At 44.2% G+C, this 15,368-nt stretch overlaps 2 protein-coding genes across 10 annotated transcripts in view; one reads left to right on the top strand and one right to left on the bottom strand.

Annotated features, from left to right (window-relative positions):
- The window catches only part of SDCCAG8 (SHH signaling and ciliogenesis regulator SDCCAG8), a 273,925-nt gene extending 268,313 nt beyond the window's left edge, over positions 1–5,612 (top strand). For all 5 annotated transcript variants that reach the window (XM_059940830.1, XM_059940820.1, XM_059940799.1 and 2 more), the window contains one exon: positions 5,268–5,612. In XM_059940830.1, coding sequence (XP_059796813.1) covers positions 5,268–5,319 — 52 coding nt within the window. In that variant the 3' untranslated portion in view covers positions 5,320–5,612. The remainder of the gene's footprint in view (positions 1–5,267) is intronic.
- AKT3 (AKT serine/threonine kinase 3) overlaps positions 5,231–15,368 on the bottom strand; it is a 386,660-nt gene continuing 376,522 nt past the window's right edge. For all 5 annotated transcript variants that reach the window (XM_059940876.1, XM_059940883.1, XM_059940866.1 and 2 more), the window contains one exon: positions 5,231–10,809. In XM_059940876.1, the coding sequence (XP_059796859.1) occupies positions 10,724–10,809 (86 nt within the window). In that variant the 3' untranslated portion in view covers positions 5,231–10,723. The remainder of the gene's footprint in view (positions 10,810–15,368) is intronic.

Here is a 15,368-nt window from a genome sequence, read left to right on the forward strand (position 1 = left end):
TTGTTTTTATCCTGATTTTCACCCGAATTGTCAGTCTCAAAAATAAACACTGATACATTCCCAGAAAATATTTTTCAAATAAAAACTGACTCTGTTAAAGTTTGCCCTGATTCTTTCAAAGCTGTGTACAAGACACTGTCAACCGAAGTGACTTGCATATTTTTTTAAATAAACTTGAACATATGCAGCGAAAATGTCATTAACTCCCTGCTGCCTGAGGGTTGTTAAAGAATGACGTAAGACCCCTGGCGCGGCATTTCTAACCTGGGGTCTGGCGACCCTCAGAGAAGCTTCCTCAAACTCAAATAGCATAGTTTAACTTTTTTTCTTTTTGTAACTAAAGGCCCTGTGTGCAATTGATATTGAAAAGTGCATACAGCTTCATTTAAGCCAGACTCGCTCTTCGTTAACAGTTCACTTTGTCCAAGAGTGAATAATTTCAGAACAAGACTCATGGAAGAAAAATAAATTGAATTTTACATTGCTTCAGATACATTTGCTCCACTTATTGCTTCCCGAGTCAGACATTACATTTTGCAATATAAATTCACAATCAAGATTTTAAAGGGAGCTAAATATTTTAATCCAATTAGACAAGTGAACAAAACACTGAATATTACATGTAGTGTAGATAAGTGGTTCTTGCCTTTAAAAGACTGTAATCCCGTCACATTACAACCCCAAATGTCAGTGTTGTCTTTATTTTTAACGCTTTCAAACACGAGGCAGCCAGAGGCTCCACTCTCTGCTGTTGGTGACACTGTCTGTCCTTTGGGAATTCTTAAAATCTATTTACCATGGAAACATGGTGCGTATAAAGCACAGACCCCTGCCCATGTGCAGGGGAAGTGCTCGTGACTCATGAGATTCAAGAAAGCTGGAAGACGACACGCTGGGGATCCCGAGGGTTGTGGAAGGAGCCCCCGTGCCGGAGTGTGCCCTGGGGAGAAGCTGGCACAGCAGTGCCGCCCCTGGGCGTGCGTGGCCTCCGGCTCTGACCGCTCCTGTCTGTGCACAGGGCTCCCTGCACCCCCCACGTTGCAAGTCCCGAGTCCAGATCGAGCTGCTGCTTTCCAGGAAGCTAAAGCGTCATTGTCCTCACTTTCTTTCTGCAAGGAAGTCTTTCCTGCCTCTACCGTTGCGTTTTTCTGGCTTCTGTAGTTCTCTTCCGATGTTGGAGCCCAGGGGCAGCAAAGCCAGGCCCCAGAGTCCAGGGAAAATGGAGCCTGAACTCTGCCTGCCACAGAGCTTTCATTGTCAGAGACCCAGCCAGGCAGCCGGGAGGAGGGAAGAATAAATCGAGGATCTGTGGTGGCGACCTTGCCGTGAACTCCTGCCCGTTTGGCAGCTGTGCTGGCCGGAGGGGTACACAGCTCAGCCAGAGCTCCGGTGACTCGTGTGGGGCAGAGGCAGGCCTCTCCTGACCTGCAGTTCGCGACCTTGAGCCCCGTGCTGGGTGGAGAACTGCCTTCTTACAGGTCAGTGGTCATGTCTGAGGCCACGTTTCCACAAAGTTCTGCAGGGGACTGGTGAGGACAAATTGGTGACCACCCATAGGTCACATGGCTGATTTATTCCGGGTTGCCTGATATATCTGATTCCTATTTAATCCCACAAATATCAAACGCGGTTGCTCTTTCACTAAGCTGGTTGGAATAGCATTAAAAAGAGCCTGGACTTTGAGGTCAAACTGCCTGGGTTCAAGTCTCAGTTCTGGACCCACTTCAGGTAAGTTTTTCGCTTCCACATCGCTCAGTTTCTGGTTAAAAAAAAATGGTAATAGAACCAGCTTCCTTTTAAAACGGAGCTGTCTGCATTACAGGGCTCAGAAGAGATGACCGTCCAGCAGGGTAGCACTGAGATCGCGGGAGGCTTGAAAGGGCCCCTTGGAGAAATCATTTAGCATCCTTTTTGCACAGATGGAAAAATCAGGCCCAGAGGAGTTTAGTGACTAGAACTGGCAAATAAATGGGCAGGGAAATGAACTTCCAGAGAGGCTGGTATTCATCCCCTGGGCCGTGGGCTGCACAGAAGGGGGAGGGAGGCCCCTCTCCCCCGGGGCAGCAGCCTGGAGCTGGGCCCCAGCTGAGAGAGCCGCAGAGCAGTGGCCTGGCTCGCAAAGTGGGCACACATGGAGGAGGGTACTGGTGCCTTCCCTGGAGCTCTGTCAGCTGAGGCCAAGCTTTGAAATGCCCCAGATAGAGGTTGGGGGAGGGATTCTATCTTCTTTCTTGAGTTAAAAATAGATGCTTTTCTGACAGAGGTATGAGGAACAGGTCCTTTTTTTTTTTTTTTTTTTTTTTTTTTTTTTTTTTCACCTGGCCACACAGAGATGGAAAACGTACAAATGAGCAAGGGAAAGAGCAAGAAGGAGGGATATTCCATTGGGAGGGGCTGCTAAGAGGCTGGGTGGAGATGCACAGAGAAGAGACAGATGATGGAGACACGGGGCAGGCCGAACTGTGAGCATCCGTATGCGTAGGGCCTAGCTGGTGCCGTGACGTCCCTGGGCTGCAGGCTTGGGAACAAAGCCGCAGAGAAGGTGCGGCTGGACCCTGCAGTGTGGTTGCTTGGGGAACAATTCAGGTCACCCAGAGAGACTCGTTTTTTAAACTCTGAATTTAAAGTTCGGAAACAAATTAGACACACAAGTCAGGGTTTGTGGAGAGAAGGCTCTGTTAGGGTCTAAAACGAGAACAAAGAAAACGGGTCACTGATAGCGGGCTTGCAGTTGGGGAGCATTTATATCGTCTGTGGACAGCGCTTCAGAAGACCAGCTGCCAGTGTGCTCTCAGCCCTCCTCAATCTGGAGGGCAGCCACTGACACCTGCAGATGTGGCCACATCACCCAGGGGGGTCCACAGCAAGGGGCCTTGGTGACAGGTGTGATGGTCCAGGGACGGGAACATGGTGGCTGAGGGCTCAAGTCACGGTTCACACTGCTGTGTCCCATCGGCACACACACCCTCGTCTCCCTTACAGCCCGACCTCACGGTGTCCACACTGGTGTGGGCAGTGAACCAGCCTTCTGGAAACAGGCATAGCTAATGTCCCTAAGAAGTGATGGCAGACGAGCCAGATTTTGGCAGTGACTAAAGATTCTGTCTCTCTGGACATGCTCCCTGCCTAAGGGGAAGAACTGAGAAACATTCTTTACTAAACATCCAGACATCCAAGGGTGACACCGAGAGCTGTTTAGCAGGAAGACAGGGACATAACAGGGTACATGATTCATTCAGTCACATCTGCTGAATGCTCACGACGGGTCGGGCAGTGAACAGTAAGTACTGTGATATGAAAGTGAGGAGGAATGCAGGGCTTTGCACCAAAACCAAATGAAAGAGAAAACCGACGGAGCCCGGGAGAGGAATGTGGGCTGACCCCCGGGCAAGTGCCAGCAGGGAATGGGCCGGGCGATGGGCAGTTCCTGGCATGAACCGCGAAGACTCACGTGAGAACTGCCCGTTGCCTGGAGCTTGGTTTTAAAAAAATCCCACAGTACATTTCCCTTCTACTTCAGGTCTTTACTGTTCTGTGTTGTGCATGTTACAGGTATGTGTCTTTTCTACCTCAAGTTCAGTTAAATTTTTTTTTTTTTTTGAAACGTGCCTATTGCAGTTTATGCTTATTCTCGTATTCAAAGACGCCCTCGAATCTCTAAAGTTAGACAGTAAGCCACCATTTCCAGAGCACCCGGTGGGCAGGCAGCCTGCCTGTCTGTGGGACGGGAGGGTCATTCAAGCCAGTCATTCACTGGATCAGTTCAGTCAGGACCGGAAGGCAAATCAGCTCTTGGAGATCCTGTGTTTGATGGGCAAATGGAGCTGGCGGCAGCCTCTGAGGACAGGGGGCGCCCTTTCTGCAGTGGCAGGGCCCTGGGGCTCCCTGGCTTCCTTGTGCTGCTCCAGGAGCCCCATGGGCGCCACGGAAGAGGGTCCATCCACCTCCCAAACCCCCAGAGAGATGCACACAGACACCACTCACTTCCTCACCACGCCCGGGGCCCGCACTGTCTGAGAGCAGGGGCTGCACACCATACTCTAATTGCCCTGTGTCGAAACCCACAGAATTGCTCACTAAAAAGTCATGAGTGTCTCACATACACTGGGAAATCTACTTGAAATGTAAACGTTTCCTCATTTTTTAAAAAAGATAACAGGCTGATTTTCATATTTTTTTCATGCAAACTCTGACCTTGGACACGCTGATCACTCGTTGTCCTGTCTTGGAAATCCTCCACAAGTAATCGTGGCTTAAGTTTGGTAGACAAGAGCCCTCTCTAGTTCAGGAAATCTCTGTTGGGGAGTGCAGAGCCCACTTGTTTCTCTTGAAGATGATTCTCACCCAGCCAGAGACCAGATGGGGGCCCGTGTCCCTGCATTACATTCCAATTCATCTCTTGAAGTGAAAACTGGGATTTGGTAGTTATCATTCTAGCCCTCTGTCTAGTCCCTACCATCTTAGTGACTTCACACTCCTGGAGGGCAAAGACCGTGTCTTAGTCATCTTCCCACACAGTACACAGTAGGTACTCGAGAAATGTCCTGTGCAATGTCACTATTTCCAGTGGTTTCTGACACCACTTCCTGACGTGGGTTAGACTACTTTGAACAGACGCATCCGCTAGGGCAGGCAGCAGTATTCAGTACTTTCCTAACTTGCGACTCCCTCAACCCAATTTTCATGAGCTAGTTTTGAAACATTTATTCCTGTTTAAAACTAGGAGACGACATACACTAAATTCCCTCTTCCAGCATGTGGTAGGTGGTTTCCATGTGAAAATGCCTTTATATATGTTAAAACACATTGTCTGCATCTAAACATTTGGAGGTGTTAGCTTGTTATCATTTCACCAGGAATTTCTTAGGGACACTTGGTCTATCCACATCCTGTTTTCTTGTCTAGTTTTACTCACTGTAATGTCTGAGCAATTTTCAGTAAACAGGTTCTGGCACGAATCAGTGTCTCCTTTCTCCTGTCCACGGGGCAAGAGATGGCCCTTTAGCTGTGTCCTGTCATCAGACCACCCTTATTTAAGAGACACGCAGAGATCTGGAATATAGCTTGTTTTCAGATTTAAAGCATTAAAAGAGTTCACCTTATATGCTTACAAACTTTTCATACAATTGGTTACGTACAATTTCTACATTTTTTGCATAAGAACTCTCTACAAAAACTTAGACAGAGGTAACTAAACCAGTGAGAAGACAAATCACATTGAAGAACATGATCTATTTAAACTTACTTTTTATTATCATTTTTTCCAGTTACCCAGCATGCCACAATCTGATTGCTGACCTGGATGAAACAGTGAAATAAATGATTTACAAAGAGATATTTACATTCATCTGATTTATACGTAAGATGCCACAATGCACCGCGACCTTCCCCGTGGACCCCACCTTAGACTGCGGCGGGCTGCATGGTCACCGCCACGTTCGCTGCCGAGCGGTCCCTGCAGGATGGATGGGCTGGAGCTGAAGTCTGACACTAGATGAGGAGACCTCCTGGTGTATGTTTTCAGAAAAGGCTCGAAGTTATTATGTTTTTATATCTGCTCATTTGTATGCTCTGTTACACATGTGAATTTCAATAAATGCATTTTTTGAAGACTTGAAATGTTTCCTTTTTATCTTATAGTGATGAAAAAAACACACCAAAAAAAGGCACATATTTTAACTAGGATAAAGGGTATTAAGGACCAAACCTTTCTTCCTGCCATTCATGTTTCTTTCCCTCTTGGTGAGATCTATATATATTAATTATCCTTCAACTCTATTTGCTTTTAATCAACATCCCACAAGACTCCATTATTTATCATCCTGCTAATTTGTGCACAATCAGAAGACACCAGGAAGCACTAGGCATTATCCTCTCCACTCTGTTAACAACAAAAACAGACAAAAAGCATCTTTGGCTTGGTGGTGTCATGTGTCTTCTTCAGTATGCAGTAATTGAGAGGAGCCTAAAAATGTACTCAGTGAAATTACAAAATTTACTTAGAGTTCTATCAAACATCTGTACACAGATCATCATTTTAGTTTAACATAGTATCTCTACTATACACAATTAAGCCCTCAAGTGCTTTAAAGTAATAAAAATGGGCACTGAAAGTGTTGTGTTGTCCTTGAGGATGACAGTGGAACACTAAGAGCAAGGCTGCAGTGGGGACAGGTCCCTGACCGCAGGCTGTTCTCCCTGGCACAGACCTGCCATCACCATCACATCACACCCTCCTCCTCCTCCTCCTCCTCATCACGGCCTCTCAGAGGGATGTGGATTAGGCTCTGGAGGCGGTGGGATGACACACCCGCAGAGACCATTGAGGCTCTTGAGCATGCACAAGGGTCAAGCCTGAAAGAATAGAACTTCTATTCAGATTCAGAAGTTTTTTTGATTTCATCAAGTGTGCTAGACATAAAGGTTGTCACATAAGATATATTAATTGTCCCTAATTCTGTTTCAGGAACAGTAAATAAATTACACAATACTCTAAAAATAGCACCTTTAAAGAATTATAGAGGTCACTTTATGTTAGCCTCCTGGATCTGTCAACCCCAGTGGTTTTGAGAGAAGAGCACATGTGAGAATGCCCTCCAGTTTGGCTGTGTGACATACACATACATGCTTGACCAACTTTGGTCCCAAAGCCGTTCCTCTATCTGGCTTAGTCACAGGAGCAAAGCCAAGTTTCTACGATAGTATATAGGTTTATGAGGTAAAATCAGAAAAATGACCCTAGGTAAATCAGACTGTAGTCCAACCATCCTACCCATCTATTACCCACGTTTCACTTGGTTAATTTGCCATGACGTTTTAAAAATATACTCTAAGAAAGGAAGTATGCAGCGCAACACATTATCAGGAAGACGTTACTGATGAGCTACATTCCTTAAGAATTCTGGGTCCAAACCACCTGGTGTGAGGACTATTAGGGGCTTAACAAATCTCAAAAAATACCTATTCTATCATCTCCAGCTTCACAGATCTCTCCTAAACCCATTGTTGGGAAGTCAGCATCCCCCCTTTGGAAGCAGCCCTTCATCAAAGTTTGTACAGTTGCATTACTGCCATTTTATTGAAGTAATAAAATAAATCTTGTGTGTGTTTTGAGCTACAAGAAATTTACATACTTTCCTGTCACATTTTATATAGAACGGGTTAATACCAGGTGACGCTATTAATCTTTTTTTTTAGAAAAGAAGAATATTTAATTTTCTGAGATTACAGAACCACATCCAACAACAATAAACAGAGAAGTAGCAGATTGACATAGTGCTTTATTTAAGCTGTCTGTACGAAGGAAAATAATGTGCATCCCTATCATATACGTGTAAAAATACTAAGGATGTACAGTGTACAAAAACAGTTTCTTGTAGTTATTTCACATCCTTGTGGGTCATATACTTAAGGAAATAAACAGTTTTAGTATGACCAACAGTAATAGTAATACAGTTTCTTGGGTTCATAGTTGCGTCTGCTTAAAATCCTTAACCAGATGACTAGATCTTGCGCGGATCTAATGAAAGAACTAGCAAGGTCAAGAAATGTCACAAACTATAAAGCTACAGGGAGGTAATTCAATTACCAATTTAGAGGTTTTCTTTTTATTTAAATAAATACTTTACATTTCATGCTTGCCTGTAATGCACTACCAGGAGCAAGATAAGGAAATTCTACTGTAGACAGTACGAACAGTAGCAGCAAAGTGTGTACACTGAGGTGTAGTAGAAAGACCCTGCAGTTAGTAAGGAAGGCCCTTACTTTGTACTCTAAGAGAAGCAAGTGGCCCCTGCAAGAACAGTCAGCTTTAAGAAGCTGGAAATCAGGTATGGGAAATGAAAAACACTGGAATAATGCTATGTAGTTAGTGTGGAAAGCAAAGCTGTGAGCAGCCCTGCCAAAAATCCAAGCAGAGACGGCCAATTTCCTCCAAGATGGCTGCATCATGGCAAGAGGCAGACTTCAAGGAAGTTGGTACAGGAAGGAGTCTGCAAAGCCAGAACTTCTGCTATTCTGACAGAGTGACTCCAGGGCCAGGCCTTTCCGTCCACCAGAATCCGAAACTTCAGCTATGGGCAGACACGAGGGAAGTTTTAGAATCTCCTTCTACACACATTTCTGTTTTTCTATTGTTTTTCCATGCCAGCTGACTGAGATCAGGGAGTGAAAGTAAGGGATTCTTAAAATCAAAGCCAACAACACACCCCGTGTGACGCTAACAGAATCTCGGAGGGGATACGGGACTAAGCCCCGGGCACCAGCTGGGGACGGAGAGCCAGCTGTACAGAGTGGCCAGCCTGAGGCACAGTCAACGCTGTCATTAATCCTTAGGAAGTGTCCTTGGCCAAGGTCATGGAAATCACCTTAAGATTTGGGGGGGGGGGGGGAGGGAAACAACCCAAAACTATCCGTGTGCTTAGTGTATGGTGTACTTTCCCTCTGAAGAAATGAATGCTCTGAACACCAGCCAGTCTCAGCTTTCCTCTCTTCCTCTCACCTGTTTCTTTTTTATATAATGGATGCAAGACAACTTACAGGACATACCTTCTAGTCTACTTTCTTGTCAAAGTGAAACATTCAACATAATTCCAAGTGGAAAAAAAAAAAAGTTGAGCTATATGTGTAAGTAAGAATGAACTACCATTTTACTGTAACTTCCTACTCAGTACTAAGGATGAACTTCACTCAGGTAGAAATATGAAAAATTAGGATAAAATCTATGTCTGAATATGTCTTAGCTGCCTTAGTAAAATGCCCTTTAACCCCCTGTCAGTCCCAGTGGTCCACCCACTGCCAGCAGTGGTTTCATATCTGTAAACCCACACTTCCAGCGTCAAGAGGCTAAGACATCTGCATATGAATATGATTCATCCTACTTAGAAAGTCACTTGCTCTTTCATACAATGCAATCATAACACTACGTCATGCTGTAGTCTTCCATTTGGGAGCTGTCAGATAGTTTAACTAAAATACATCTCCACGATGGCTCCATGCAGTCAGGAGCCCCCTGGACTTCATAGGCTGCTTTGGAAAATGTCAGCTCCTAGCACCAAAGGGTTTAATCTGAAGATCATCATTAATGAAAGAGAAAGATGAGGTTTGCATACATGTCCCCTTTCAGTGAGAAATGTCGGAATTGGAGGACATGAGTATATACAGAAAAAGAAAAGTTGGAGGTGTTCTTTTTTGTTTTGTTTTTTCCCTGATGGCTTAATTCAGTGATAAATGTACCATGATCAGAATAAACACACCAGGTCCTTATCCTTTACTGCCCACTTCGTAAATACTTGAGATGTGTTCATTTTGCCAAGTAAAGTTCATTTCTTATCATCCAGGTCTCAATTTTCTTCATTACATTATGTTGCCAGGCCATCATAATATTTCAATTCTCAAAAGAGCAAATATAACATCCATTTGCTTCAACCCCTTGGCATGGATAGTTGGGGATTTCTCATTTTTAGCACCAAGGGGTTAAATGACAGCATCTCTTCTCCTAAAGCCAAATTCTAATCTATATGTACAATTTCAGAGCCTCATCAAAATTTTTTTTACATAGGAGAAAAAGTGCATGATTCTCATCGGCGTGTACATTCCTTGCACATAGGTCAAAAGAAACTGCAGTAAGTCTGTTTTATGTTAAGTTGGAGCTGCATTTGCTAACATGACATACAATTCTCATCACTAAAAAATAAATACTACTGCAACATAAACAAAATCATAAAAGGACATTCAAAGTTTTAACATCCGAGAAAAAGCTAATTCACGTAGAACTGAAAGTAAAAAATTAAAACAAATAAGGCAAACACCTGTTTACCATGGTGTACAAATTTTGGTGAAAAGCAGGATCATTACACCTGTCTACATTCTTCAGCCATCAGAGGTGATAATATCAAGAAGGGAAAAAGGTTTCCAAGCACAGGGGAAATAAAACGCTCTCTGGTGCAAATCATATCATAGACCCTTTAAGTGACCTACTCTGCTGTGCATATGCTTCCTTCCTTGGTCGAACAATGTTCCTTTGCCAACAACTGCCTGTGAAATCTGGACATCCACATGTAATACCAGGCTTCCTCTGCAGTATCGAATAAGAATTTAAATTTATAAATGTATATATCTATCTTAATAGTTGTTCATTCCTTCTCTCAAATGCTTCCTAATGAATTCCAGTAGGATCTTACTGATACATAACCTATTTTACGCACTGATCTGATATGCTTTACTAAAATTTTGCATATGCACATCACCACGCTTCCACAATTGCTTGTTCTGAATTATAAACTAAATCTTCTTAGTCTAATTAGTTTTTGATTTATCGTCTAGAAAGTTTAAAAATGTACCTAGAATCGTTTAGCCTTCACTGTTAGGGAAAAACAAAAATTAAAAGACCAAAAGATGACAGTTGGTGCACAAATGAACAATGGTGGGCTCATGACTTCCAAAGATTGTAAAATTACCTCTTAAAGTTGCTATAATAGTAAGACAGTAGCAGCAACAGCATGAGACCTTAGACTGAGATACAATTTCATGCAAAAACAAAAGTCGAGTATGTCTGCATATATGTGTGTTCTCATGTGGGTGAAAGGCGGCGAGGGGCGAAGACCTTGGACTGGTCTGGGATGTCTGAAGGTGCTCTTGCATTTGTAAGAGCTAGGACTGCTGTGATGTCCAGGAATCATTTTCAGTCACAAATCTAAGATGACAGTGAAGTAGCAGAAGAGACTCATTCTCGCCCGCTCGCGGAGTAGGAGAACTGAGGGAAGTGCGGCCGCCTCTCATTGTCCATGCAATCCATACCGTCCTCATCATCTGCGGGCAGGAAACAGCTGTTTTAATTTTACATTAATGTTTTGCAACATAATCTCTGCTCTATATAGTTCTAACCCCTAACGTAATAAAGATTAACGGAGGCAATAGCTCCCAGAAACTTGTGTTTATCAATAAAACATAGGATGGACACACTTACTGCAAAAACTTTCTCACTTTCAAATACATGACCTATGAAGAAATAATACTATCAAATAATCTCCTTCAAGACACTAACATTTCAAGGCTCAAACTGTGAAAAACTATTGAAGAAGACAAGATTTTTAAAAATAAAAAGGAACAAATGATCTTCAATAACCTTCACTTTCATGAAAACATGCACGTCAAAATTACAAAGTCAAAGAATCCTAAGGCACCCAAAGTATCTGCCTAGAATCCAGTATCAATCTGTCTTCAGATGCTTTTGCATTTCTTCTTCATGGTGCTTTAGGTGTGACTGCAAAATAAAGCTTATTACGATTCCATTTCCTTTGAGCCCTTGATTACATGTTTAAGATTTTACATTCTTTATTCTACATCTAATATCTGCCTTAACTTACTGTTCCTAATTTTCCTATGATAAAACTTTAATGTAGAATAAAGAGAATAAGTCAAGGAAAGAGAGGGAAAGAGGCCAGCATCTAAGTATTAGTTCATCAGGAAACAAATGGGGAGACTTGAAAGGCACGGAAAGAGACTATTTCCATTTAAGCTGCTCCTCCCTTTCCTCTTCCCTGTTTTCTTGCATTTGAAAGGTTACAAAGGATCACCCAACCTCTTCCCATAACTATTCTGATGATTAAAATCTTGCAGTGTCAGAATGCTCTTCCTTATATGTGTCATGAATTCAGTTGCTCAGTCCACAACGTTCCCTGTGCATCTGTTCTGGGCTCTGCGCGAAGGCCCTCCCTGTGTCCTCGGGGCTCACCCCACTAAACCCCTCTGCTCCACTTGCAGTGCCTTTGGTCATATGCTGTGCTACAGGAAATAAGCGAGAGTCTTTCAAATACCCAAGCTTCTTCAAGCAAAATAATTCCACTTCCTCAAATTCATATAGGAAGTACATTACCAATTCTTTTAATTTTCTAACCTCTCCAGGGAGCATCAATTTCATGTAATAGGAGAAAGAATACAGGCCAGACCCCACTGCATCACAGGCACTGACCCTGTTACACAAAAAGGATGATGCTTTGCATTCCTCTGAAGAATAACAAACATTCATGCTCTTTTCTCACTGTTCTTTTCAGTATTCTATTTTTAATAGAAGATTCTAGAAATGGGATCAAGTTGCTAACCAAACTTTGTAGTCTTGAATGTACCAGAAAGTATCACTGTATTAGGTGGGACTCCATCTAACAAGTAGCATTTGAGGCTCCCTGCTCCATGTAAACCTCCCTCCTGCAAACAGACCTTTTAAACTATAGTCCTCATTTCCAGATAGTACTGTGATTTGGGGAAATCTCTGCCTCCTTATAAAATACCAGTTAGGTACCAAGCAAACCATCTTTTAGGTCAAACACCTTCTGCAGTATTTTCAGATATACTAAAGATGGTAGGAGCTGTGGATGGCATATAAAACCTCTGTAAAACTCTAAAAACTCTCTAGGGGAAAGGCAGCTAAAATCTTAATGTTCAGACTCTGACACGTGCCAATCACATTTCAAAGGAATAGTTTTCCCTGCTGGCAGCTTTGTTTTGCTGGGTGTGTTTGTGCACAGCGAACAGACAGCACATGTGGGAAGCCTGGTGTTGTCCGCCAGAGAAGGGCTTGCCCAGCTCGCTGGGCTGCCACCAGGCCTCGCACCAGGGCAGGGAGGCCTGAAGCCCAGGGCAGCCTGGCTCTCGACAGGAGGAGGGCTTGAGTTTCCTTTCCAAGGAGTATCGTTGCTATGAGGCTGCACTGTCAGCTGAAAGTTAAAAGAGAATCTTCATTCTGTCACTTTAGTAACAAATTAATCCCATTTCCCAACGTAAATCTAAATCTTGTTGATAACCATGTGAGGGCCCCGCATCTGCATCTTCTTTAAAGTCAATTATATCACCCTCTCCCTCCATCTCCCTCCTATTCTTCTGAGCTTGGCAGTAGTGAGGGGCAAGTCTCTGATCATGGCCCCAAGAGGAGCTGCGAGTTGGGAAGGCACTGGGGCAGGAATGAGGGTTTCCCCTGGGCCCTCAGTGCTGTGCAGGCCAGCGGGGCTGTGGAAGGAGGAGAGCTGGATGCAAGTGACAGCTGACAGGACAGCCGGCTGCCCCAGCCAGGCCTTCACACCCAGTCAACGTATATAAATACGTTCCTGCACTGAAGGAAGGTTCAGAGGGAACAGTGATGATGATGGACATGAACTATGCAAAAAACCCCAAAGAGCACGCATCCGGGAAAAGAAAACGGTGATCAACCCTACATTCTACATCTGAATCCCTGGATCCAGGCAGCATTAGCTGCCCAACTTCCTTAGAACATTTAACCAAACTAATTATACGGCAGCAAAAGCTACTAGGAGCTCAAACAAATCCTCTTCTTCTCTAAGAGGAGGGCAGAGGACCATTAATGGATATAATGCAAGACGACACATTCCAAAATCTGTTCAATTAATTAACACCAGTGAGGAAAATCTGGCATGTTACTGCAGCTGTTTGTAAAAAAGGAACATTTGCCTTTCTAACTGCTGATTTGTTCTAAAAAATAACTCCATTCTGTTTTATAAAAGCAAGGTGGCAAGTGGGAAGACAATCGCTAACTTAATGGTCCTACTGTGGGTTTTTATGAACAAAACCTCTGTGCTTTTAGCAGCTTGAGAGCTGCAGTGGTCTCTCACCAGCAACACTATTCAAAGCTGCAAGAGGAAAAGATTATGTCAAATGTAATCACAGTTCAAGGCTTCACAGATTTTCCTTTGATCTGCCTCTTAAGGGGATTTAGGATATACCCAGGGATCATCCAAGAGAAAACGCTGCTCTTGCGCCCTGGAAGAACCCAGGGGCTGCAGTCCACAATCACTGAGGCTACTCCCTAAGGCAGGAGCCCAGCCCCGCGGCCTGGGGCTGGGAGCCGCAAAGGACAGGCTGCTGGTGTCCACACCTTGGCCTCAGCCCACCTGCTGAGCTCTTTCCCCTGATTTTTCTCTCTAGAAACCCTGAATTGGAAAATAAGTTGGCAGGTCCACAGGGTCCTCCTGCCTCTAGATTGTGGTACACGCTGTCAGTGTAGATGATGCTTGCTGGATGCACGTTTTTGGGCCACCTAGGGCCCAGTATCAGGGCAGGGCCACGCCTCACTGCTAGCATGATATTTTAGTAGTCCCTCCCCCATCCCCATCCCCATGTCCACTCTTTTTTGCTAGGTATTTACCTACCATCATCCTTCACAATAGTGGGTCACAGAACAAAGAACACTGTGGATTGGTTAACCTGATGCTTAAATAAAATTAAAAATAGGGTTATTTAAACCTATAGAGAACTCTGGGTGCCTTTCCTAAAGAGATGGCTTCTCAGGCACACACAGGGGAAAGACGGGGCTCCTGGAGATGATCAGCCCTGCACTCCCCTTTGACCTGTCACATTCCAGAGCTAGTGAGGGGCACAGCCAGGACACAAAGCAGGGTCTAAGTCCAGGGCTTTCTTCAATCCCATCATTCTCTTCCACACTGGGATTTTACTTTTAACTTTTTGGAGTAAAATATGCACTCATGGCTTTGCATTTATTTACACAGCCTACCTATTTCTATGACTTTCAAAATAGCACATTTAGTTTGTCCTAAGAATTAGAATCCACAAATACCAAAAGCTCTATTTAACTTCGCAGAGCTCCCTGTGAAATCACGTGAGGAGGTAAGCCAGACACAGATTCTGGGCTGTGACGGGCAACAGCACTGCCTGGAGAGAGTCGGGCCTCCTTCTGGCCCTGAAACCACCAGGCCTCGCCATAATCCACTTATTTACTCATTTAACACATATTCACTGAATACCTATGCTGAGCCAGGTACCTAACTCGGAGCTGGGGTTAGCAGTGAACAAGACAAACCAAATCCTTCTCAGAGCTACTGCATTCAAGCTGGAGAAACAGACAGTAAACAAAGAGACAAATTAACCAGAAGAATACCAGCAAGTAAAGGTGTCAATGTAGAGAATTGGGGGGAGGGGGGCGGTGGTGATGGGGTCTGATGGACTGCACTGTTTTTAAGGTAGGGAGGCTAAAGAAAGCTTTCTGATAAAGTGACATTTAAAGAGATCTGAAGGACAAGTAAGAATTTATTTATGCATATGTCTGGGAAAAGAGAATTCTAGGCAGAGAAGAGTAAACACACAGTCCCAAGGCACAGCGAGGCACAGCGAGGCGTGTTCGAGGTGGGGCTGGAACCCAGGGACTGTGGAGAAGATGGACAGGATGAGGTCTGAGAGGAGGATGGGACCAGATCTGACACAGCCGTGCAGCCAGTGTGAGCAGCTGCCTTTAGAGAGCAGCAGTGGGGCCCCTGGAAGGTTGGAAGCAGGGGAACGATGTGGTCTGATTACAATTAAGGTTATATCCAAACGATGAGACTCTAGGGTGGGAAGTACTCCTA

Source organism: Balaenoptera ricei, chromosome 1, assembly GCF_028023285.1.
Source record: "Balaenoptera ricei isolate mBalRic1 chromosome 1, mBalRic1.hap2, whole genome shotgun sequence".
Lineage (NCBI taxonomy): Eukaryota > Metazoa > Chordata > Mammalia > Artiodactyla > Balaenopteridae > Balaenoptera > Balaenoptera ricei.